The sequence below is a fragment of the Podarcis pityusensis genome (genome assembly GCF_964106645.2).
Source record: "Podarcis pityusensis genome assembly, chromosome: 3".
Taxonomy (NCBI): Eukaryota; Metazoa; Chordata; class Lepidosauria; order Squamata; family Lacertidae; genus Podarcis; species Podarcis pityusensis.
This window is the reverse complement of record NC_138026.1, coordinates 99199896-99226052: the sequence shown is the minus strand read 5'-3', so window position 1 is coordinate 99226052 and position 26157 is coordinate 99199896. Positions and strand designations below refer to the sequence as shown.

At 43.9% G+C, this 26157-nt stretch overlaps 1 protein-coding gene across 10 annotated transcripts in view; it reads left to right on the top strand.

Moving 5' to 3' along the window:
* Positions 1-25712, top strand: part of TRERF1 (transcriptional regulating factor 1) — a 77439-nt gene extending 51727 nt beyond the window's left edge. For 2 of the 10 annotated variants that reach the window (XM_081000487.1, XM_081000489.1), the window contains exons 3-15: positions 221-273; positions 1381-1534; positions 2235-2552; positions 5698-6067; positions 8375-8441; positions 10975-11114; positions 12230-12333; positions 15006-15081; positions 15434-15522; positions 16746-16859; positions 17220-17417; positions 18266-18474; positions 20731-25712. In XM_081000487.1, coding sequence (XP_080856613.1) covers positions 221-273; positions 1381-1534; positions 2235-2552; positions 5698-6067; positions 8375-8441; positions 10975-11114; positions 12230-12333; positions 15006-15081; positions 15434-15522; positions 16746-16859; positions 17220-17417; positions 18266-18474; positions 20731-21052 — 2214 coding nt within the window. In that variant the 3' untranslated portion in view covers positions 21053-25712. The remainder of the gene's footprint in view (positions 1-220; positions 274-1380; positions 1535-2234; positions 2553-5697; positions 6068-8374; positions 8442-10974; positions 11115-12229; positions 12334-15005; positions 15082-15433; positions 15523-16745; positions 16860-17219; positions 17418-18265; positions 18475-20730) is intronic. The other 8 variants (XM_081000492.1, XM_081000496.1, XM_081000490.1 and 5 more) reach the window with 8 other exon arrangements.
* Positions 25713-26157: the final 445 nt, after the last annotated feature.

Sequence of the window (26157 nt, the reverse complement as noted above, 5' to 3'; positions counted from 1 at the left end):
GCAACTTCCACTTCCATAGCTGTTGGAACCTTCTGATCTCCCTAGACAAGACCAGTTAGCATAACTGCATCATTCACCTTCACACATCTGTGAATGGGCAGGGGAGGTTGCGTGAAACTCTTTAAATGATTATTTGAATGAGTCATTACATGTGTGTGAGTCTAGATAGATGATTCTTCAGCATGCTGATATATACCAGTATTTTCATCTCTTCCTTTAGCAGCAGGTCCATCTGCCTGATGGAGGACTCCAGTCAGTTTCCCCCGAGCAAAGGTATATTTGTGCTATAGCTACATATGTATTCTTAACTTTCGTTTTTTCAAAAGTCCTCAAATAGTAGCCTCTGTGCAAGTCCACCTGTGTGTTTATTGGCCATGTAGTGGAATCTTCTAGAGCTTTGAAGCATCAGGTACTCATTCTACCAATCTTTGACTTAATGGTTTTGGTTCCTGTTGTGTCCTCAGTCTGTTGCCCATGAGATTAATTTAGTGATGGAACCAGTCAGAACTCTCCGGAACTCATTTCTGGCACCTCTCAGGTGGGCGCCATTGCCATTCTGAGAGAACAATGGAGGTGTTCATTGTAAATTCTGGCACCTCTTTTTCTAGGAAAATAGCACTGGATGGAACCTTTTGCATAAAAGCATAAAAGTGACCCTTGAGTTAACGCTTGTCTGCTCTCCACCTTTTCACTAGCCGTGAATTGGATCAGGGCCAACCTGTTAAAACCTCACAACAGTAGTAAACGGCAAGCACTTTCAGCATTTGAAGGAGAAATTTCATTAATCCTCACTCAAAAATAGTTTAGTTGTGAGAAGATGGCTTAAAAAAAGAAGAAAAGCACTTGCTCACAGAATTGATTCTGACAGTGGATGTTTTTCTGAGGAAAAAATGGCTCACAATCTCCTTAGATCAGGGGTGGGCACACTCGCAGGATCTGCCTTTTTTTTTGTTTACTAGAACTATTCAAAGCTAGGTGCAAAATAATGGTTCTGAAGGGTGGATGCACAGTAAGAATTAAACACAAGCAAACCCTCAGCCCAGGTTAATAAATGTACACCTGTTTCCCCACCAATCTCTCTTTTTCTCAGCAGCCTAACTTATGGTCAGGACTCAGCAGGGAAGGTTTCTGTTAGACATTTGGGAGTCAGAACCCCATGCCAGTCTACTGAAGATCTGTCAGCAGATCCCCATCTACTTTCTGCCTGCCCCTGCTCTAGAGTAGACCTGGTCCTTCACTTCAGGCAGCAAAATGTCTCGAGCTGGCCTTGCCAGAGAGAGAATCTGTGATTATAATTTTTTAAGAGTACATGTATGTGGCTGGATTAAAATGTATTTGGAAACATTCTCATCAAAACATGTCTCTCCTTCCTTTCTTCAGCAGCATTCACGATAAAGAAACTCATAGTGAGAAATCTGAAACAAAGAGCAAACTCACATGCACTGTATGCTTGAAGGAATTTAAGAGTTTGCCAGCCCTAAATGGCCACATGAGGTCTCATGGAGGGATACGGGCATCTCCTGCCTTCAGACAGGTAACACTGTGGTGTTTTGCTGTATGGCCTTCACCCTTTCTTACTAAAGTTCGCTGCTTGCTTTGCTTTGCAATTTCCCTTTTTTAAAAAAATACAGTGATTCTCAATCTGATCCTGCTATTGTCAAGGAAATGTGTCTTTCTCCAGTTTCGTTTTCTAGTATGTGCATTCTCCATCGATGGAGATCTGTCAATGTCTGATGTCATGTAGACCTGAGAGCTATTCTGAGGAGCAAGGTTTGGCTAGCCTCCAAGTGAAAGGGGCTCCTCGCTGTGAACACACCTCGACGCCGCCTTATGACACCATTATTATTATTATTTATTAAATTTGTATACCACCCTTCATTTGTCGAGCTCACAACATAAAATTACAATGTAAAACCCACAAAATACATAACAAAAATAAGAACAACGACAAACCAATAATCCCTGCCCCCAAAACAGGGATTTTCTCCACTCACCTCGCCTGAGTCTACTTTCTGATCTGTCCTGAGGCGTTTCTTCTGCCTGGGATATGCACGTGCCACATTTCATGCTGTGTTTTCTAGAGAAGTAGCGGTGTTGACCCCCTACCGCATACTGAGACTTGACAGATCCACTACATAGTGGGCTCCAGCCCACAGTGGCCAATGCCTCCATCAGCTGGCTAACCTTGAGAGTACCAGAAGACTCTTTTATTTGTTGTCTGTGCTGCCTTTTAGTGTTCTAGTTGGGAGCAGTCCACGGTTGAGGCTGAATGCCTTTGGTTGTCTGCACAGGACGAAGGGGAGAGCCTGCCGCAGCCCCAGCACCAACACCAGCGGGAGCAGCTGCCCTCCGAGGCGGAGAGCTTCGTCCCCATCGTCATGCCTGTGTCGGTGCCCGTTAAGCTGCTGTCACCGGATCCCGGCAAGCAGGCCGCTGACAGCAGCGCCGTGCTTAAAGATAAGCCTGTCTCAGATGATGAGATGCCCGTTCTTGTGAGGATGACTTGCTCTCCGCCATGCTCCCCTAACGTGGCCAGCCCCTGCCTGTCCTCTGTGAGTGTTCTCTTCCTACTAACTGTGCTAGGGGTGCCTTGTGAATCCCTCTGCATTTTTTTTAAAGTGCTTCCTGTTAAACATCATCCCTGTTTGGACATCCCTGTTTGGACATATTACTAGGTAAAGGTAAAGGGACCCCTGACCATTAGGTCCAGTCGTGGCCGACTCTGGGGCTGCGGCACTCATCTTGCTTTATTGGCCAAGGGAGCCGACATACAGCTTCCGGGTCATGTGGCCAGCAGGACTAAGCCGCTTCTGGCGAACCAGAGCAGCGCATGGAAATGCCGCTTACCTTCCCACCGGAGTGGTACCTATTTATCTACTTGCACTTTTGACGTGCTTTCGAACTGCTAAGTTGTCAGGAGCAGGGAGCTCATCCCATTGCGGGGATTCGAACCGCCGACCTTCTGATCGGCAAGTCCTAGGCTCTGTGGTTTAACCCACAGCGCCACCCGCGTCCCAATACTGGGTACTAGGACTGGGTGATTCCTGGATTTCAACATTGTGGTTTATCACCAGCTAAATGTCACGATATACCGATATATTGCCATGTCTGAAGTATGGAGTTATGTAGAGGTATTGGCTGGCTTCTCAATTTTTTCCACATTGTGATTTATGATGATGTTCATGATCATCATCATCATCAAGAATAATAATATAATTATTTGTACCCTGCCCATCCAACTGGGTTGCCCCAGCCACTCTGGGCAGCTTCCAGCATATATTAAAATATAGAAAAACATCAAACCGTAAAAAGCTTCCTTCTAAGGGGCTGCCTTCAGAGGTCTCCTAATATATATATATTTCAGGCATAGGCAAACCCAGCCCTCCAGAAGTTTTGAGACTACAACTCCCATCATCCCTAGCTAACAGGACCAGTGGTCAGGAATGAAGGCCGAGTTGTAGTCCCAAAACATCTGGAAGGCCGAGTTTGCCTATGCCTGATATAATTACTCATCCCCTAGACACACACACACACACACACACACACACTTCATGATTCGCGATATATTGCCAGGTCAAAAATTATGAAACCAATATCACAATATGGACTTCAGTTTTGGATGATATATTGTGAAATTGCCCAGCCCTAACGGGTACCCTGGTCTCTTCCAGTTCAGGCAGAAGCAGCCTTTTCTTTCTGGATTGTCCCAATATTCCTAAAGGGGAAGCTTTACTTCCCTCCTCCAAAAAAAGGCAGAGGGATTTATTGCCTATCAGTGTTATTTGTGCTTGTTTGTTTTTAATGTTGCTCGAAACCCTTTTCTTTTTTAATAATGTAGGAGCAGGGCTGAGTGGGATTTTGCCTAATATTGTCTCCTGCAGATAAATAGCCTTTATCGCCTAATTATTATTGTAAGAATAAATCACCTTCGGGGAGTCGCTGGGCGCGAATGTGGGTGGGGGGAGCAGGGATGAATGCGCTAAGCTCAGTCCCCCTCAGTTGCCATGCCTGTCCACCTCTGTGAGTTCGTGGCATTGTCTGAATCGCAGAGGGAGCCCCCCTGAGTCCTGGAAGCTCGCTGCTTCAGATGTTTGACCTCCAACTCGTGGAGGTGGGTAGCAGTTGAGGGGTAGGGAGCTTCGTGTTCTCGTCCCCATTTTGCCCTGCGTAATGCTTCTTGTGGGAGGGATTCATTTATTTTTCACATTTTTATCCCTCCTTTCCTCCAAGAGAGCTCAAAGTGACATACAGTGATACCTCGGGTTACATAAGCTTCAGGTTACATACGCTTCAGGTTACATACGCTTCAGGTTACAGACTTCGCTAACCCAGAAATAATACCTCGGGTTAAGAACTTTGCTTCAGGACAAGAACAGAAATCATGCAGCAGCGGCGCAGCAGTAGCGGGAGGCCCCATTAGCTAAAGTGGTGCTTCAGGTTAAGAACAGTTTCAGGTTAAGAACGGACCTCCAGAACGAATTAAGTACGTAACCAGAGGTACCACTGTACATGGTTCTCCTGCCCTCTATATTTTGCCATCAGAACAATCCTGTGAAGCTTTCTGCCTGCAGAAACCAGCAAGAAAACCACTGGCAATAGATTTTCTGCCTGCCTGGCTATGGTTGGGGTCTCTGCATAGCTGGGGGTTTATCAGCTGCTAATTCTTCTCTCCACATGTGGAGGTCAGCAGAGATGCACCAGGACACCATCCTAACTCCATTGGTTTTAGGGGCAGGCAGAGGTTAGGATTCCACTCTTACTTTTTTTTCCTGAAAATGGGAAGTTTTAACAACAACAAAAAAACCACCCACATGTGTCTTCAGGAAAGCAAACTTACAGCATAAGCAGTGTATCACTTTGGTGCCTGCTGAAGGCTTTTTCATATCAACAAGCCAGCCAAACGCAGTTTAGTTTCCTGTATTGATTTATTTTAAAATTGATTCTTTTTATCCATGTTTTAAAGATGATTATTGTGTGTATATTTGTCTTTCAGTTTTTATGGATTTTAGATATGCTTTGGTCAATTGTTTTATTTCTACGCTGCTTAGAGAGCTCTTTGATTTAGTAGTTCATCATATTTTTCTCTCTAAATAATGAAATATGTGCAAATAAATGAGGATGGTATCAGTTAACTGGAGCCTATATGTAAAACAAGCAGCAAACAAGGTCTGCAGCACAGGTCATAAAATCAGCGTCATTCATGCCAATAAAGCAAGTTAAAGACTAATGATGATCGGAAGCATGGTTTCATGAACACAGATGATAGTGGAAATAAAGATAAGTTGGCGGCTGAAATTGCAAGACTTTGAGTATACATACATAGCTCTATATTTTGGGGCTGTTCTGTGGATCTGTCAAGATCCCTGTCAGGCTGCCAATGTACATAAGGAGGTCTCTGGTTTAGCTTGGCCCATTTTAACTTAAATTTGCTAATCATTTCACCACTGGGAAAATCCCACACTCTGCCAGACCATTGAAGAACTGAGGGAAGATGGGTGGAAGCCCACTTCTTAGCTATCAACCAAAGAAAAAAAATGGTTGAGGTTGTTTTGGGGTGTCACCTCATTGATGTCAAAATATAGGCTGGTTCATAGAGGCTCATGAGTTGGTTCAGGTTTTTGTGTCCGCCTGAGACTCCCATGCAATTTGCCCAAGTTACGTCTTAAGTTGTCTGAATGCTGAAAACCTTCCTTTCAGGACCTCAACAGAAAACAGCACCAAAGCACGGCCAACTCTGAAGAAAGCTTCAAACCATTTCAAGACAAGAAAAAATACCGCCACAGACCTGAGCCTCTGTTCATACCGCCACCTTCTTACAACCTCGCTGCATCCCACCTGGGCGCGACGCTGTACCAAAGCCAGCTTCGCTCTCCCCGCGTCCTGGGAGACCACCTGTTTGACAGCATTCATGACCCCCCTCCTTACACGCCACCTCCCATGCTCAGCCCGGTACGTCATGGATCTGGCCTCTTCAGCAGCGTTATCACATCCGCTCATGGTGCGTCTCACCCCCAGCTGCCGCTCACACCTTTGACACCCACTCCCCGGATGCTTCTCTGTCGAGCTAGTAAGTATGATGATGCGCTGTAAACCAGGGGGTCCCAAACTGTGGCCCATGGACCACCTGTGGTATGTGAGCTTCGTACAGGTGGTTCATGACATGTCCACATGGAATACACATATTGATTTTTAGTTGTGTTTTGTCGTACGTTTTATTTCTTGCATTTCATTTTACTGTATCACGATGCAGATTCTGTGGAATGCAATTAAATGCAACCCAAGTCATTAAAGGACAATTAAAAATCATACGGTATCTAGCCCCACTGCATTACAGTTGCCACAACAGGCAGAAATTAAGTGTTCTGCCAAGGCCATTTTTTCAAGTGGTCCAGCAATATTCAAGTGGTCCACGGGGGAGAAAGTTTAGGAACCACTGCTGTAAACTTATCCAGTTTCCATGCTGATGACTTGCCTCACTTCTGTATAGCACACTGCTGGTTTTTACATCACACAGCATTTTATTTTGCGGTCACTCGGATAGCAGTTTCTCTCTTGCTCACACGTGTCCGAAGAGGAGGGATTGTAGAATATCCCCAGGGACATGCCACCCTGAAAGACTCCTCCATTTGCCCCTGGAATCCATCCAATCCATCTTAGGATCGGGCTACATGATCACTTGCCCCACATAATATATCTGTTGATGAACTGTACCACTTGAGGCTGCAGCTGGGAGGTTTGTTGTTGTTTAGTCGTTTAGTCGTGTCCGACTCTTCATGACCCCATGGACCAGAGCATTCCAGGCACGTCTGTCTTCCACTGCCTCCCGCAGTTTGGTCAGGCTCATGTTCGTAGCTTTGAGAACACTATCCAACCATCTCATCCTCTGTCGTCCCCTTCTCCTTGTGCCCTCCATCTTTCCCAACATCAGGGTCTTTTCCAGGGAGTCTTCTCTTCTCATGTGGTGGCCAAAGTATTGGAGTCTCAGCTTCAGGATCTGTCTTTCCAGTGAGCACTCAGGGCAGGTGGGAGGTAGAATATATAAATGGTCACTCATGTTAAAAAACAACAGCAGCAAATAGCTTGCATGTACAAAACTAGAATTTCTAGTCAAAGCCAGTGCTTTCCCCCAGGGGGTACTCAGGGGTACCCAGCACCAGCACCTCTTTTTGTTGTTGTTAAAAGGTGTGACACTTCCTGTAACAACTTCATGATGAGTACTGGCACCTACTTCTCTAGAAAAAAGGGTTCTAGCCTTGTCTTCTCTCTGACCTGCTAGGGAGGTTTTTACACAAAGGAGCCTTCAAACTTTTGAAGCCCAACCCCTTCACTTGCAACCTCATGTGGTATAGTCCAGCAACAAAGATGCATTGTGTACAATTGTTGATGTTTGCATTTGGCCTCTTAAAACTCCCCATCCTGGTCTGGTTTTTGCACTGGTGTCTTATCAGCCCTGTGGACCAGGTGGGGCTTCTTGAGCATGGGGGCCATGACGTCATTTCCACTTAGGTTCTTGTCATGAGAACTGTCTGGATGAAAGGTGTGTGCAAAAAAAAGGTGTATGTTCTCAGACCTCGGGTTCTGGAGCACCATGAAGAGATGAAGATAGCAGATAACGTTCAGAGGGGGCGGACATACATTGTTCCATTTGTAGAACCGCCACTAGTTTGCAGTGGGACAGTTTTCACCATGGTTACACAATGGTTTAACAACCCCCCCCCCCGATTTCATCAGTGCAGAATTTTACTTGCTTGTGGCCTTGAATAATCTCTTTAGCAGTTTTAACTCGCAATTTTTTTTACAAAATAGTCTCAAGTGTGAAGTTCATGCTAGTCATATATACAGATGCCGCCGAACATACGAATCTTTCTTAAGAACCTGTGGCCATCCAGATTTTGTTGGACTCCCAACTCCCATCAGCCGCAGCCAGCATGGCCAATAACCAGGGATGATGGGAGTTTTAGTCCAGTAACTTCTTGAAGGTCACAGATTTGCCATCCCTGTCTACTTTGATGGATCTCAGGGATTTTTCCCATCCCCTGCTATCTTTATCCATTTAATTGGAAAGGCCAGAGATTGAACCTAGGAATAACTGTATGAAAATGCGTATTCTTACCCTTGAGCTATGGTTTAGCAGTCAGTGGGTTGTATCCAGTGCTAGTCCTACTCAGAGTAGACCAATTGAAATTAATGGCTCTGACTAACTCAGGTCAATTAATTTCAGTGTTTCTACTCTGAGTACTGCTTAGTTGGATACAACCCTTTGCCCTGATTAAGTTTTATTTTCTGTTAGGTTTTCCCAGAAAGATACAAATCTGTACTAGTGAAGGGAGTGCCTGCCTGCACACAGAATGACATATTCTTGTTTTTCTTACAGATAGCGTTGATGGAGTCAGTGTCCCGATCACCCCAGGACCTGGAGAACAGACCATTGACGTAGAACCGTAAGAACTAGTCTCATGTATTCAGACATCACTCGGTATCCACTGTAGTTTTATAAACTGAATGCAATCCAAAACAGGACTGCGTTTGCATCTTGGGTCTAGTACAGTCGTACCTTGGTTCTCAAATGTAATCCGTTCCAGAAGTCCGTTCGACTTCCAAAAACGTTCAAAAACCGAGACGTGCCTTCTGATTGGCTGCAGGCGCTTTCTGCACTCAGTCAGAAGCCACGCCGGATGTTCAGGTTCCAAAGAACATTCAAAAACTAGAACACTTAGTTCTGGGTTTTCGGCGTTCGAGAACCAAGGTACAACTGTAGTTTACATGTTCACATTAAGCCATAGTTAATGGTTTGCCATGAATGCAGAGGTTGCTTCTGCCTCACTTCTTCCCCTAGTGGAAGGAACAAACCATGACCCCTGGTTTCTGGTTTGGATTTAACGCTTAACATTGTGCTGTGTTTGGGAGTGAAACTAACCCAAATGTAACACTAAGCCAGGGATTGGGGTTTGTTGCTGGGCGAGGTGGAAAACAGAAGCCATCTGCCTGTTCTCGGTAAAAACTGCTAAGCATGGCTTAGTGTGACATATGAACGCTGCCAGTGGTTTGCCTTGAAAATTTATTTTTTTAAAACAACAACTGCAGCTTCTTATGTTGCTTCAGAAACTACTTCTGGAAGGACCCCTGAGTTTCAAGAACAATAATATCTGGTGTGGTGCCCTGGTCATGCACAGAGGGTGATCTCTGAAGTGGTACTTTTCGCATAAAAGAACCCCTGTGCAATGTTTTGCATTCTTCAACCAATATACAGTGGTACCTCGAGTTATGAACTTAATTTGTTCCGGTGGTCCGTTCTTAACCCGAAACCATTCTTAACCTGAGGCGCGCTTTCGCTAATGGGGTCTCCTGCTGCCGCCGTGCCATTTCTGTTCTCATCCTGAGGTAAAGTTCTTAACCCAAGGTACTTCTTCTGGGTTAGCAGAGTTTGTAACCCGAAGTGTTTGTAACCCGAGGTACCGCTGTAAATAGCTCAATCAGAGGTGATGGGGGAGGAGGTATCTTTAAGCGCAAAATGAAGCATATGGAATTGACACTTTAAATACCCTGGAGGAATGTATTCTTTCCTATGTTTAGTGACCCTTACACTTCCCATCCCTCTGTGTGGCCAACTGATGTAGTCAAAGACCCAGATTTCTCCTTGGGGGCTCCTAAAACCTCGCACTCATTGGGGACCATGTTTAAGCTTTTCAAACCATTAATAAAATCCCTGTCTCACCCAGCTTAACTATTAATGGAACGACGTTCAGCTAAACTAAGCATACATAACCATTTTCAACTGGTTGCTTGGCAGATAATAGCCAAGATGGGAATTCCTTTCTGCCTCACATCACAATTGCATTTTATTCATATTGTTTTTCGTTACAATTATATCTGTTTAAGAAGTCCACATGGGAGACTGGAGAGTGAAGAACTGGAACAGCTCAGTTTTTAAAGCTTCCTTGTTTGCTAGCATTTTAATTGTCCTAACTCTGTTCCTTAACTCTTCTCTCAAGACAGAGTTTTGCCGTTGAATTCCATGACTATTCAATCACCCAGTTCTGTTGGGGCAAGGGCACAGTTTTAAAGACTTAGGTTATTGTGAAGTTTCATTTTTGGAGGTCCCTTGCTTTTCCTCACTGATTGTGCATTTTACGCTACGTCTGGGCCTGTTTGTTGGTTTATTACTGTATTGGCCTGAATGTAAGCAGCCCCCAAATATAGTCCACACCGCTAAAAGCAGATTTCTTAAATGATGGTACTTTTAAGAGTGCAACAATAGACTCCACTCAGGTTTTATACAAGTCAGGTTGAGCAGGGTGGAGTGTATCCTGTTTTCAGACCGGTATGGCATGGGACGCAGGTGGTGCTGTGGGTTAAACCACAGAGCCTAGGACTTGCTGATCAGAAGGTCAGCAGTTTGAATCCCCGCGACGAGGTGAGCTCCTGTTGCTCGGTCCCTGCTCCTGCCAACCTAGCAGTTCGAAAGCACGTCAAAGTGCAAGTAGATAAATAGGTACCGCTCCGGCGGGAAGGTAAACGGCGTTTCCGTGCGCTGCTCTGGTTCGCCAGAAGCGGCTTAGTCATGCTGGCCACATGACCCGGAAGCTATACACCGGCTCCCTCAGCCAATAAAGCGAGACGAGCTCCGCAACCCCAGAGTTGGCCACGACTGGACCTAATGGTCAGGGGTCCCTTTACCTTTACCTATGGCATGGGTATATTCCATCTTTCCTCCAAGGAGCTCACAGTGGAATACGTGGTTCTCCCTCCTCCTCTCTATCCTCACAACAACCCTGTGAGATAGGTTTGGTTTAGAGTTAGTGACTGGCCCAAGGTCACCCAGTGAGTTTCCTGGCTGAGTGAGGATTTGAACCCTAGTCTTCCAGGCCCTGGTCCAACGCTTTAACCACAGTAGTTTGCCCACCAAACCTCAACGCCAAATTTTGGTGAGTGAGTGAAATGGGGAGGAGATGAAGTTTCTTTATATGCTTTCAGGCATATCAATATTGGATCGAGATTCCAAGCCGATATTCCTAAACTTGAAGACAGAGCGTTGGTGGGGGAAGAGGACCACATGGCAACTTTAGTTTGGAAACCAGGGCCAGAACTGGAAGATGAAGATATCCAGCAAAGAGGTACTGTGTTTTCTAACCCCCTTTGCAACTGATCTAAGCATCTCTGCCAGGTGTCCTGTCCCGGTTTATCGTTCCACCTCTGTGTCTTATGGTGTAAAAGTCATCGCTTCATTAAATGGGTACTGACCTTCACCTGACTTGTCGTGTATCTGTGCAGAATAACATCTCTTGCTGTCCTTTAGCCTGATCACCACTTTGACACAGCTCAAAATGTGCCTTTTTCCTCAAGCCATGGGAGTTTTTCGCCTGGCTGCTGGACTGTTCATAATTTTTGTTGGGTATTATTTTAATGCTTCTGTTTTCCTTATGCCTGGTTTATATAGTTTTCATATTTATTTGAACATTTATTTTGTCGCGTATGACCCTGAGAACCTTGCGAGTTTAAGGACAACCTATAAATCTGATAAAAATTATTACTGTTACAGGCAGCGAGACCATTTTACATTCATCCAAGCAACACGTGACTGCCAACATGGGGGGGGGGGGGACTCAGAACGGAACCCCCACGCAAAACGGTTGCCACCTGTTTTTATTTTATTAGCTGTTCTAAATAGCTTAATTAATATTTAAGAGTGTCTAAGTGCTGTACAAAATACAATATAAAAACCCGTAAAACAGATAAAAGCAATATTATTTTCCCCAGTGTTTAAAATAATGCTGGTAGGTGCATTTCAACATATATATCTGTTCGGCCACCCCCTCAGAAGGACTTGTCTGGTACACTCGTGTCTTGGTACTCAAATGCCTTGGTACTCGCTCATTTTGGCTCCCAAATGCCACAAACCCAGAAGTAAGTGTTCCTGTTTGTGAACATTTTTCGGAAGCCGAACATCCGACGCAGCTTCCGCTTGAGTGCAGGAAGCCCCTGCAGCCAATTGGAAGCCGCGCCTTGGTTTTCGAACTGTTTCGGGAGTTGAACAGACTCCCGGAACAGATTAAGTTCGAGAATCAAGGTACCACTGGTTTTCTGTTCCAACTTTCTCAAAATGAGAATCTGAGCTTGTAAGAATTAGAAGATTTGTGCTGACTTCATGACACTTTCAGATTTATGTTTTTGCTTACAGGCTGAATATTGGACAGGTTTGACAATACTGTTTTGAATTGTTTTCTTACAGTGACCAGCCTTTTAAATCTGTGTTGTTCAAGTGTATTGACTGGTGGGGGAACCAACCTTGAATATGGCTTGCATTCTCTCTTTGAGGCTAAAGGAGACGTTATGGTAAGAGCAGCTTGTTTATCCTCTCCCAAATATGTGTTAAAATATGTGTAACAGGCTTCATGAGGAAACCGGGCACAAGAAAGCTTTTTCCAGTGACTAATTGGGAGAATTTAGCCTCACTCTGGCACCCACCACTTTTCTTTCTCAAAAGAAATCTTTTATTTTATTATTCCTAGTTTTTATTTGTTCATTAAAAACACATACCTTGCCTTTCTGTAGAAAAACACTCAACACTGCCAGTTGACTTGTTTATTTCGTAATGTTTATACACTGTTTGTTTAAAAAACCCAGAAACGAAACCCTGGATGATGCTCGTTTAAAATACAGTTAACTAAAATGGCAGAATTACAGTAATACTCCAAATCAACAGTAGTTAAAATCATACTCGTGGAATACAAAATGCAAAACCAGCATCAACTAAAATCACACAGAACATCCTGGGTCTAAGGCCCATTTAAAATGGTCAGAGAATGAGACAGGTGTATCTCGTGCAAAAGGTTGTTCCATTGGATGGGCTCTTGCATCCGTAACATGGGGATAATAAGACTGGCCTGCTCACAGGGCTGTTTTAAGGATTGCTGAGGTCCCAGCAAAGGAAGAATGGATACAGAAACATACGGACTATGCAGAAATGGTGGAACTTACTGGAAAAATAAGAAACCAGGCAAAAAACGTTTTATAAAAGAATGTTGTTGTTGTTGTTTAGTCGTTTAGTCGTGTCCGACTCTTCGTGACCCCATGGACCAGAGCACGCCAGGCACTCCTGTCTTCCACTGCCTCCCACAGTTTGGTCAGACTCATGTTTGTAGCTTCAAGAACACTGTCCAACCATCTCGTCCTCTGTCGTCCCCTTCTCCTTGTGCCCTCCATCTTTCCCAGCATCAGGGTTTTTTCCAGGGAGTCTTCTCTTCTCATGAGGTGGCCAAAGTATTGGAGCCTCAGCTTCAGGATCTGTCCTTCCAGTGAGCACTCAGGGCTAATTTCCTTAAGAATGGGTGTGTTTGATCTTCTTGCAGTCCATGGGACTCTCAAGAGTCTCCTCCAGCACCATAATTCAAAAGCATCAATTCTTCGGCGATCAGCCTTCTTTATGGTCCAGCTCTCGCTTCCATACATTACTACCGGGAAAACCATGGCTTAAACTATACGGACCGTTGTTGGCAAGGTGATGTCTCTGCTTTTTAAGATGCTGTCTAGGTTTGCCATCGCCTTTCTCCCAAGGAGCAGGCGTCTTTTAATTTCGTGACTGCTGTCACCATCTGCAGTGATCATGGAGCCCAAGAAAGTAAAATCTCTCACTGCCTCCATTTCTTCCCCTTCTATTTGCCAGGAGGTGATGGGCCCAGTGGCCATGATCTTCGTTTTTTTGATGTTGAGCTTCAGACCATATTTTGCGCTTTCCTCTTTTACCCTCATTAAAGGGTTCTTTAATTCCTCCTCACTTTCTGCCATCAAGGTTGTGTCATCTGCATATCTGAGGTTGTTGATATTTCTTCGAGCGATCTTAATTCCGGCTTGGGATTCATCCAGCCCAGCCTTTCGCATGATGAATTCTGCATATAAATTAAATAAGCAGGGAGACAATATACAGCCTTGCCGTACTCCTTTCCCAATTTTGAACCAGTCAGTTGTTCCATATCCAGTTCTAACTGTAGCTTCTTGTCCCACATAGAGATTTCTCAGGAGACAGATGTGATCAGGCACTCCCATTTCTTTAAGAACTTGCCATAGTTTGCTGTGGTTGACACAGTCAAAGGCTTTTGCATAGTCAATGAAGCAGAAGTAGATGTCTTTCTGGAACTCTCTAGCTTTCTCCATAATCCAGCGCATGTTTGCAATTTGGTCCCTGGTTCCTCTGCCCCCTTGAAATCTAGCTTGCACTTCTGGGAGTTTTCGGTCCACATACCGCTTAAGCCTGCCTTGTAGAATTTTAAGCATAACCTTGCTAGCGTGTGAAATGAGTGCAATTGTGCGGTAGTTGGAGCATTCTTTGGCACTGCCCTTCTTTGGGATTGGGATGTAGACTGATCTTCTCCAATCTTCTGGCCACTGCTGAGTTTTCCAAATTTGCTGGCATATTGAGTGTAGCACCTTAACAGCATCATCGTTTAAAATTTTAAATAGTTCAGCTGGAATATCATCACTTCCACTGGCCTTGTTATTAGCAGTGCTTTCTAAGGCCCATTATAAAAGAATAGAGATGGTTTATTGAATATTTACAGATAAATTGTAAACAGATAAGAACATTGGCAGGATTATTGCAATAACCTGCAGTTTTAAAAGAGTATATATTTAAAGCAGATGAATAAATGAGCAAATTAAGTTAATTTGGATATTCAGAAGGTATCAAAAATAAATTTAAGGAACACCAGAAAGAGGGGGAAGGAAGTCAAATTTTGAAATGTTAAAATTGTATATTGTAAAATTATAGTGAAATGTATTAATCTGAAAAGCATAAATAAATTTTAAGAAAAAGGATTGCTGAGAAAATGTATAAGGAGCTCTTAGTGCATATAGAACAAATGGTATGTAAATATTATTATTTTATTACATTATTAAAAGAAGCAAAAGAGTCATAGCAATTAAGTGTCACATAGTCTTAAAAGAAGATAGAGTCATAATAATTAAGAACAAGTTGTATACAATTCCGCTTGCCTCTCTTTGTCCTGCAGGTCGCTCTGGAGATGCTGCTTTTGTTGAAGCCAGCAAGAGCAAAATCGCATCCTCTGGCAAGTTATCACTATGCTGGTAAGTTCCTGAAGGGATAAGTTAAAAGGATTACCTAATAAAGGCTAGTTCTGTGTGTGAGTCCTTTGCTCGTGGAAGGAATGCAGCTGCCTAGTGTCACTGATGAAGTTCAGAGAAAATAGTTATTCCATTGACAGTATACATACACACCTACTTGCAGAAATCATAGAATCTTCGAACTATAGAGTTGGAAGGGACCCCTGCAATGCAGGAATCTCAGCATGCGGTTCCCCATCCAATTTGAAACCATACCGGAACCTGCTTAGCTTCGCAAATGTGACAGCAGTTTTGTTTTTGTACCATGGTGCAGGCACACCCCCACCCTCGATTATTATCTGTTTGTTTCTTTCAGGTTCAGACCAGTGGACACCCGTTGAAAGAAAGCTGTTCAGCAAAGCATTATACACATACGGCAAAGATTTTATTTTGGTACAGAAAATGGTAAGGCTTGTTGTCCTTGTTCATGCTTTGTTGGCATTCCTGATCTTGTGGTTTTCGGCCACTAAGTTAGTTTCATCATATGAAAGTAGAACATTATCAACATCATCCCCTGTTGCTTTTCTTTGCCACTTTCCCGCAAAAACCAGGCCCAAAGTGATTCACAACATAGCAAATGAACAATAAATATAACGACTGGAATATATGAGTATCAATGAGTTTAAAAAGAAAAAGAGAGATCCACACAGCATCGTATAAAACAATGCAAAAAAGTGAAACAGATTTCGTATTTCAATTTAAGCAATAACGTCAACGCACAAATAGAATAGTAGGATGCAAAACATCGCCCTGTTCCACGCAGTGCACCTGTATCTAATTGTTTGGTTCCGAAACTCAGTCTCCGTCCCAAGGACCCTAACCCCATTTCCCACGCAGACCCCATCTCCCTGGCTCTCACCCAGAGGGGCCTTATGTTCACCATTATCATGTGCTCTTACCCACATGGTATAGACATTAACTTTCCTTCCACACTCTCCCACCAAGCACTGCTCATTCATCCAGGTTGGGGGGCATTCATACATTTTAGCTTATGAGAGACTCCTCTAAGCATTCGGTTTATTTTACTGTGTCTGTGATACTGAGTAAGAATTGGTTGCTGAAATTAGAGTGGGGGAGAGGGAATGTTAAAGGGTGGGTGGCTGGGGCAGAGAGCATCTGCGTTGAAGTGGGGAGACCCAAGTTCATATTCCCTACTCGGTAAATGAATCTCATTGGTGACATAGAGCCCAGCCCCTCTCCCAGTCATAGCTGTCAACCTTCCCTTTTTTTGCGGGAAATTCCCTTATTCCAGTTTCCCACTGCTTCCCGCTGCTTTCCCGGATTGTTAGATATCCTGTAGACTGTCCCCGGGACAGGTGAGGCTGCTGATCCCTTATATTTGAGGCTGCTGATCCCTTATTTTAAAATCTGAAAGTTGACAACTATGCTCCCAGTCTAAACAGGACTGTCACCCAGTGCTCCATAATGGCCTGGCAGGATAAAAATGAGCATGTGACTGGGAGCATAGGTAAAAATACTTCCATAAGATCTGTAGCCCAATTCATGCTTTCAAGCCTTCTTCCGCTCTTCATGATCAAGACACGAGTGAGTGGTGTTTTTGGTGTTGAGCTGAACGCTACACAATCGTAGATCAGCGTTGCAACATCTGAATTACTGTTTGACTGTAGGTGAAGTCAAAGACGGTGGCCCAGTGTGTGGAATACTATTATACCTGGAAGAAAATCATGCATTTAGGAAGAAAGCACAGAACACGCTTAGCAGAAGTGAAAAATGAATGCCTGGTAAGAGCCACCCTCCTTTTTATTTTTCTAGTTTGTGAACTTGTGCTCTCCAGATATTTATTTCTGACATTGTTCCAAGGTTCAGAAATTCTCAGGCATCTCCAGTTTAAAGGATCAGATAGCAAGGAATAGGAAAGACCTCTTAACTGGAGAGCCACTGCTAGCCAGAGTGCTCCAAGTTGGTGAAAGCAGCTTTTACCAGCTGTTCAACTTGATTTTTCAAGCTGGGAGGATGTCAGCCAGCTTGGGGAAAGACTCCTCCCACCTTCAGAGCTGAGAGAAGAGCTTTCCTGTCTCCCATTTATTTAAGGCATGCTTGCTCTCCACCCCACCTCCCCTAAAATCCCTTTCGAATTTCAGACTAGCGGCGAAGATGATGAATTAGAGGAAGAGGAGCAGGCAGAGGAGGACAAGAAGTCAGTCAAAGAGGAAGCTGAAATTCAGAATTCTCCTGAGCCGCCTTCAATTATTGCTGCTGAACCTATTAACCTGCCTTCCTTGCAAAGCCCCACACTTCCAGCGACCTCATTTACATGTGAAATGCCGGACTGCGGAGCGGTAAGTGGACTTGGAAACATTTTAATTCTATGGTACAGCTGAGCTTGGAATGTTACGTCCGGTTCGGGATGCCCCACCTCAGAAAGGGATATTGTACAGCTGGAAAAAGGTCAGAAGAGGGCAACTCAAAACCATCAGGGAGATGGATCAACTCGCCTATGATGAAAGGGTAAAACATTTGGGGAGGGCTTGTTGAATTGGCTGACCGCCATCATACGAAGAAAAAGATTGGAGATCTCCCAAGTACACAAGAAAAGGTCCAACACATTTTGGAGAAAATCCTCCTCGTTGAGCGCTCTGGGAACCAAGCTGCTGCTGTGCTTTACAGACTGGGTCACAAACTGTTACTCAAGAGTCCCCCTGAAGAAGGATTTATTCCAAAACACATGAGGCCTGAGAAGTCTCTTCCTAGGTGCCGAGAGGTCTCTTCCCTTTTTCTTCCTTCCCCTTTCTGTTTAAGACAGTGCTCAAGAAAAACAAAGTTGGGCTAGATGGAAGTTTTTAACTGGTCCAGCAGGATTCTCCTTATGTTTTTAAGCAAGCAATCAAAATGAGAGCAAAACAAGTCCCTGTTTAGAAATGCTTTGATATTACATATGAAGAGCCTGCTGGATCAGGCCAGAGACCCGTCGTAGTGCAACATCCAGTTGTCACAGTGGCCTGTGGGAAACTCTTGATCGCACTTCTCTTTGGTGACTTAGAACTGTAGCGTTGCAAGGGACCACGAGGGCTGTCTTGCCCAACCCCCCGCAATGCATGGTTCTTTTGCCCAACATGGGCCTTGAACCCACGACCCTGAGATTAAGAGTCTCGGGCTCTACCAACTGAGCTGTCCTTTTGCCCCCTAGATGTTCAACTCCAGACCAGCTCTGAATGGCCACGTTCGCATTCATGGCGGTACAAACCCTGTGACGAAAACCCGCGGTGGGAGCCACGGTGCGAAGCAGAAATCCAGCTCCCAGAATGATTACGGCCCTGCCAAAAACTCCCCAGCTCACAGTACGACAAGTGGCGAGACAGACCCAACTACACTTTTCCCTTGTAAAGAATGTGGCAAGTGAGTAGTTTCATCGGGGGAAAATAAACTGTGATGTTAGGAGTGGGGCCCCCTAGAAAGGTATAAACCACTGTACAGTGGTACCTCAGCTTAAGTACTTAATTCATTCCTGAGGTCCGTACTTAACCTGAAACTGTTCTTAACCTGAAGCACCACTCTAGCTAATGGGGCCTCGTGCTGCTCCCTCACCGCCGGAGCACAATTTCTGTTCTCATCCTGAAGCAAAGTTCTTAACCCGAGGTACTATTTCTGGGTTAGCGGAGTCTGTAACCTGAAGTGTATGTAACCTGAGGTACCACTGTATAAACCAGGGGTAGGGAACCTTTGGCCCAGGTTCAAAATGTGCCCCATCCGGCCTCCCTGTCTGGCCTTTGGGATGTGCCTGAGGCCACACACCCTTCCCAGACCACACCCCTGGCTGGTCCTTGGGTTACCTGCAGTGTTCTGACCACCTAAACAGAGGATGGGAAACTTCTTGATGTAGCCAATCCCAGGGTAGTTCGCTACCAGCACCAATCAGCTGATAGGCACTGACAGCAAGACCCCTTGGCTGCACCAGGGAGTTCTATGTCTTCAGCGCAGGGTGGGGAACTAGATCTGGCCACTGGACTGGATCCCCATCTCCCCCACTTGCCTTAGACCAAGTTTGAGAGGTGGATGGAGCCACCTGGGGCTTGAAATGTGCACAAACCTATGCAAACTTCATCAATCGACCAGCTATTTCAAAGTAATGCATAGCATGTAGGCCTTTTTGCAGGAACTGACAAGCAGGTGATGTTGTTTGTGAAGTACTCTGTATGGTGTACCACTGGACTATGAATCTTCGGGTGGTCTCCATCCTAGCGGCAGAAAAATTGCTGTGCTTGCAGGACGTCCCAGGTTCAAACCCCAGCATCTCCAGGGAGGGCTGGAAACATTCCCTGCCTGAATTCCCAGAGAGCTGCTTCCAGCTAATGTAGACAGTCCTGAGCTAGATGGACCAGTAGTCTGAATCAGTATAGAGCAGCTGTGTTTTGCAGGCACTGCTGATCAGCTGGTAAGTTATGCCTTTGACCCAGCTGCATCTTTTACCTGTCCCACACCTGGCATCGTATATAATGACAAGGGTTGGACAGGTGAGTGTGTGGTGTGGCCAAAAGAGCCTCACAGTCCAAATCTGGAGGCCTGGCAGGTCTGAAGAAGGCCAGATGGTTCCTTGCTGCTGATCCCTTCGAGGCTTTACTGTCAGTGCCCACTGGGACTTCTTGTAACAACCACCCTTTCAACAGTGAGACATGCTTGGCCCAAAGGATCCTGGAGAATGAAGGAATTGGTGTGTGAGGATGCATACCCTCTGTTGCTCATTATTTCAACCCAGAGTTCTTTTCTACAAAGGAACTTTTAGCAGCAAAAGGTCCTGGTCTGCCTCCATCCCTTGATGACCGGAGGGATGAGCAGAGGGCACCCATCCTTGGAGCCCAGTTCTCCCCTCACCTTCCAGTATCCTTCCATTGGTAACAAGGCAGCCTCCTTCCCCCCTTGAAATGATCATTCAAGGGCTTAACTAACACCTTAAGTTTATTCTGGTTCCCTTCTTGTGAGTGCTTGGAAACAGTGCTGGATTTAGGGCAGTGCGGGCAGTTACCTCAAACAGGCAGCTGAGCTGACAGGGTCCAAAATAATAGTAGTAATAGTAGTAATAATAATAATAATAGTAATACAGTGGTACCTCTGGTTGCGAACGGGATCCATTCCGGAGGCCCGTTCACAACATGAAAAAAATGCAACCCACAGCAGCGCGTTTGCTCATGCGCGGGTTGTGATTCGCCACTTCTGCGCATGCGCGTGATGTCATTTTGCGCTTCTGCGCGAGCGGCGAAACCTGGAAGTAACCCTTTCCGGTACTTCTGGGTCACCGCAGGACGTAACCTGAAAGAACGTAACATGAAGCAGACGTAACATGAGGTATGACTGTACTAGCACTACTACTACTGCTGCTGCTACCACTACTAGCCAGATAGGCAGGATATAAATATAAATATTATAATAATAATAATAATAATAATAATAATAATAATAATAATAATAATATATTGCCAAAGTCTGCCTGCTTGAAAATGCATTTAACTGTATATTCAACTAACACCTACACTTTTTGGATGTTCACAGTAGCACACAGGTCCCCATATACTCAAAATAATTGTTTCTGAAATCTGCTCTCTCTCTCTCTCTCTCTCCGCATTCCTTTCTCTTCCTCTCCCCCCCCCCCCACGCTAGGATGTTTTTCAAAATCAAAAGCCGAAATGCTCACATGAAAACACACCGGCAGCAGGAAGAGCAGCAGCGGCAGAAAGCCCAGAAGGCGGCTGTTGCAGCTGAAATGGCGGCTACGATTGCAAGGACCACGGGGCCCCCTGGGCATAGCTTGATACCCTTGGATCATTTGGACTTGATAAAGCAGGTTGAGGAAGCCGACGACCTCAGCAGCGATGTTGTTCAGGAATTGGGAGAGGTCATGGACGGTACTGAAGTGATAGACCCTGACCTCTTACTGGATGAAGAAGACTCAGATTTGCTTCAGGATGATGTGGAGCTGTAGAGAGAGAAAAAGCCATTCTGTAAAATTATGGATGCCTGTTGGAATTGTTTTCCTTCAGCTGGGAGGGTTAAGTGTTTACTTCCCCTTTATTTTAAACTATCTGAATAGTTTGAATGTTTTGTTTTTGTTTTGTTTTGTTTGTAACTCGGGGGTGGATGAGGGTGGGATAAATCTGGTTATTGCTGTTGGTCCTTTTACTTTTTGCAACTATGATTGCAAAAGGATTCATTTTTCCCCTCATTCGAAAGGTATTTTTTGTCAAATACCTTGAAACTAGTTGGTTCTGAGAAGTCTTATTTCCTTACTGTTTCCTTTCAGGCATTTACGTGACAAGTCCCCAAATTCATTTGCAACACCTCAGGTCTTTTTGTTTTCCCTCCCACCACACCCCCTATACGAGTAGATTTTGGTTTCTTTTTCTTTTCAAAACGTGTTTCATTTTGTGCCTTCAGCTCTGGCCTCAAAACATCTGCCACAACGAAGAATGCTGTCTCTGCAATAAACAGAAGCTGAGACTTGGATTGTTGGCATCTGAAAGTTTTGCTCTAACATGTCGCCGGGCCTGTTAGAGGGCCTCTCTGCTGATAGGACAAGTAGCTGTGGCAAGTTCTTTCCCATTACACAGAATGTTCTGTGGTGGATGGAGGCTTCCAAGATGCCTTCAGATTTCCTTCTTAACAAGAAGACTGGCTTTGTACTTGGCTCTGTAGAAATGGATGGGCTCGGCGGCCTGTTCCACTTTACTTTGACCCAGAAGAAATTCGAGCGGCCCTGAAACGAGCGAGAACAGCTAGATTAGCCCTCTGCGAATCTGCATTCAATTCCTTCTTTCCCTTTTATGAGGCAATCTGTTTCTTTGAGAAGGGCTCCACTTGCGTTGTGCACTTCAGAGCTCCTGGTTAAACAGGATTGAGGGAGGGATACAGTGAAATCAGAAGTCTTTAGGCTTCACCATGGGAGATGCTGCTGAGGCACATCTCAAAAGTCTTTTGACTGGAGACTACTGGCTTGGATACCTGGACTTGGATGTGCATTAGTGATAGGAATGCACTGAAATATACCTCCATTTGCAAAAGTTTTATCACTTTTTTGTTTTAAAAAGGTTATCCTTGAGAGTATGCAGGGATTTATTATTATTTTTAATTATTATTATTATTTGCTGCCTAGAGGCAGTGGTACTTAGCAAGACCTTTCCTCACCGAAAGAAGAGGGGGGAGATTTCCACTTTGAGGTAAATCGGTCCTTTTTTTTAAGTGTGTTAAGATTTTCATCATGGGCAGAGGCCATTTACGTATGTATGTAAGAAATAAATAAAAATTACATAGCTTGGCTGATAATGTTAGCATAAATATACACAGTGGGGGTTTTATGCCTGCCAGGACTCTCTTATGGAGCCATAGGTTTGCTCTTGGAAGCGATAAAGCCCAGCAAACATTCAGCAGTTTGGGTCAGGGGGTGGCGGGTATGGAAACACAATAAATAAACACACCTCTTCTATATGAAATTTTTATCAGGCCACAGCTTCCTCATTCCTGTTCAGGGAAGTCAGCATGTTCAACTTTGGAATGACTTGGCTAGGGAGCTTGCACCTTTTTCCTTCCCAGAGCTAGGAGTGGGATCATTCCCCAGGCACGGTCTTCTTGTGCATCACCTCTGTTGCTTATAAAAGTTGCAAAGTATGATTGGAAAATCAACAGTTACCATATCTTACGTTTGCACCTAAGAGTCGAGACCAGAGCCCTAGAAAAAGTTAATAGTCAGAAACGTCTTTATTTCTCTCATTCAAAGCCAAACTGTTCATGGCTATGCTCCCACTTGGTTCAAAAGCTGCGCCAGTCATGGGTGACACTGGTGAGACGTTGCTCCTGGATGCCCCCAGATCAGATGAAGATTGACCCTCTTAAGCCAGGGCCACTTTAGACAACTGAAATTGTCTCCACTTGGCACATCCCCCAAGCATTTCAGAAAAAAGTAGCACCTGTCCCAGAGCGTTCCCAGTTTACATCCAATACTTCTCAGTGGTGATTCAGGGTTGAAAAGAAATGCGTTGCTTTGTTCACTTAAACTGCTGCCAGAAAACCGTGGTCAGATACTAGTTTTCCAGGCAATTGCATCTCTGGTTGGACTCACATCCTCTGTGTGGCCGTTCCCCTGAGGATCTGCACAATCTCAGAGAAGATGAACTGGCTTTCAATGTGAGCGGACCGATTTAATAATCATTGAAAGCATTTTGATAAATGCAGAGGAACTATTTGGGTGTTCCCAAAGCTACTCCTCTCTTTTCCCCAAGCTTTCTCCCTGAGAATCTGTTCTCATCAGGGAATAGCTAGCGTCACCCAGGTTGTCTTTGGATAATTGGATACGATTCTTCAGTGTGTTTGACCATCTCAGTCAAGGGGTGTGATTTGCCTTCACCTGTCGCTGTTGCCTGACATAGCTGATGGAGAGAACTGGCAACTTGGATGCTGTGTGAGATGTTTCTCATATGTCCAGCTGATCACTGACAGCCTTGCATGGTTGACCCTTTTCCAGGGGTTAGCTAATGTAGGGAGTTACGTGACACCTATAAGCATGCCTGCTCTCATATGAAATGTTTGCTGGCAAGTGACATTTGCAGTGTTCTTCGTGAGATGCTGGTACCTGCATGTCTGAGCAGAATATTTTCTCTCTCGGTATTATTTTCAAAAGGAATGTCCCTCCCAGTTTTCATTGACTGGCATCTACTGAGACAGACCCTTAGGAATTCTCAATAGTCCGGGATTGTGTATTTTTCCATCTGTAATCTAATCGGATTCTGTTGTTAGCAGCTTGGCAGGGGACTGGCATAATGGTGGTGTTGTGTAGGTCAGTATCTGATCAGCTCGCTGATTATTTGTTTTAGCCATTGGCCATAACAGTTACATGTGGTTGCAGTAAAAAAAATGCATCAAAAACAAAAAATAGAGCATCATAAAACAAAATATATCCAGCCTATAGGCTACTAATTACACAAGCATCCAGATTTTTTTGTCAAAAGTTTTGTAGCAGCCAAGGCAAACATAGCCACAGTTCCAGAGATCTCTATCCTGTTTGCAATGGAAAAAATACTATTTCTGCTGATTTTACCAGTTGACATACTCCTTCAGTAGGCAAAGGAATCATTGTACCTTTAGGATAAAACAAGAACAAACTAAATAGGTGCCACAGACTGTCTTCCATTGCTTCCTCATCACAAACGCAATAATGCTGTGGTATTGCCTGGTTAACACAGCAGAGGGCATCAGCTGAAATCTTACCAATGTATATTCTTTCCTGTAGTGCAAATCTAGACCAATCAGTTTTAACTAATTCTTTTGCCATTTGCCATTAAAGTACGATTACATGGACGAAGATTTCTTGCATTTCCAGTTTAACAGGGTAACACAGAATCTGAATGTAATACGCAGGAAAGACCAGCTGAGCTATTCTTTGAAACCAATTGGACAGTCCTAGGCAATCAGGTTGCAAGTGTTTGGAAGCCTATTGTGACATATGCATGATCTGTAACCGATAAATAAAGAGAGGAGGCTAATGCGTGTATAACAATAGCTCCTTCCAAACAGATTCATTGAGTTTATATTTGACTATATGATGCAGCATTACAGCAGCAAGCCCATGTAACAAATGTCTGTTCTAGGTCAGGACTTGTTAAAACATGGAAGGTTTGGGGTGATACATGTTCTTGTCAGCGAGCAATGATTTCTCCAATGTGAAATTGCAGTGTATAGGCCTTTCCTTCAGATTTATAACCACAAAGTTGTCCTTTAGCAGTAGTATTACATCACACTGGAAGGTGTTACAGGGAAAATTGCCATCTTGCAAAGTATTGTGGAGCAAATGATGTGGCTTAAAATAACCAAAGAGAATCTCAAAATAATTCCTGGAAGAAATATTGATCCTCGTTTAACTTCTATACATAAGGTTCTGTATTTCTAAGACAATTGCAGTGATAAATAACATCTAAATATGGTCAACATTTTGCTGGAAAATCTGATCTTTTATTTCCCTTTTTGTTAATGTTTCATGTTTATTGTGGTATAATTCCAGTAGAGAATTAGAGAAAAATTGTACATAACAAAAGAAAAAAATCTATTTTATGGGGGAGGAAATCTTATTTTCAGACATATTTAACTGCTGTTATATTGTTACAGAAAAGCTGTAAATAATTTCAGAGTTACAGTGTAGTGTAAAGAATGTTCTTTGGGGATAAAATAATAAACATTTTAATGTAGTTCTTTTTATTTTTGTAAAGAAAACTTTGCCTGTTACGGCTTAATTGCACCTGAACTGCATGTGGTTTAACTTCAGGGTGTAATTTTATTCAGGTTTGCACTAAAATGTTTAATTTCATACGATGATGTGCCATTGTCTTTTTTCTTTCTTTCTTTCCCCCCTTTCCTTTTTGTTTCTTTGGAGGGGGCATGAATCCCAGTTAGTTCATGAGAGCACTATGTACTATATAGAAATATTTCAGCTTTTTCTTAAATCAACAGAATATTGTATTTGTAAAATCAAAGGGATCCAACGTAACGCTGCCACAGAACAGTATTTTATACTTTTGATAAAATGTACTTTGCTGATTTTTTTCCCCTTGTTCACGTGACAAAAGAATTCTTTTAAATAAATTAATCTTCATTTGAAATATGTAGCATTTTTTAAAAGTTGGGATGTTTATCTGAGTTTCCTGTACCAAAATGGGCCCCCAAACTTAGAGGTAGTGCTCCGCTACATATGTGAGAAAGATTAGACGTGTGCATAACTGCCACACTAACATTTCAATCATTTCCAGAGGAGTATCTGTGTTTGTTTCATGTCCCAAAAACAAGAGACTTGTGACGCTGTAAGGATTTGACACATTTATTGTGGCATGAAGTTTTGTGGGCTGTAGCCCACTTCATCAGATGCCTGAAGTTCATATTAAATTTGTTGACGGTTGCATCCAGCTAACGCTGTGACCACATTTGAGCATTATTTAGTTGTTCGTCTCCCTCCCCCCCCCCCCACCCCAGCACACATTTGAATTAGAGCAGAGTAGTCCACACCCATAGGTATTTGTGGAGCAACTTCAGTCTTTACTGGTCATCCAA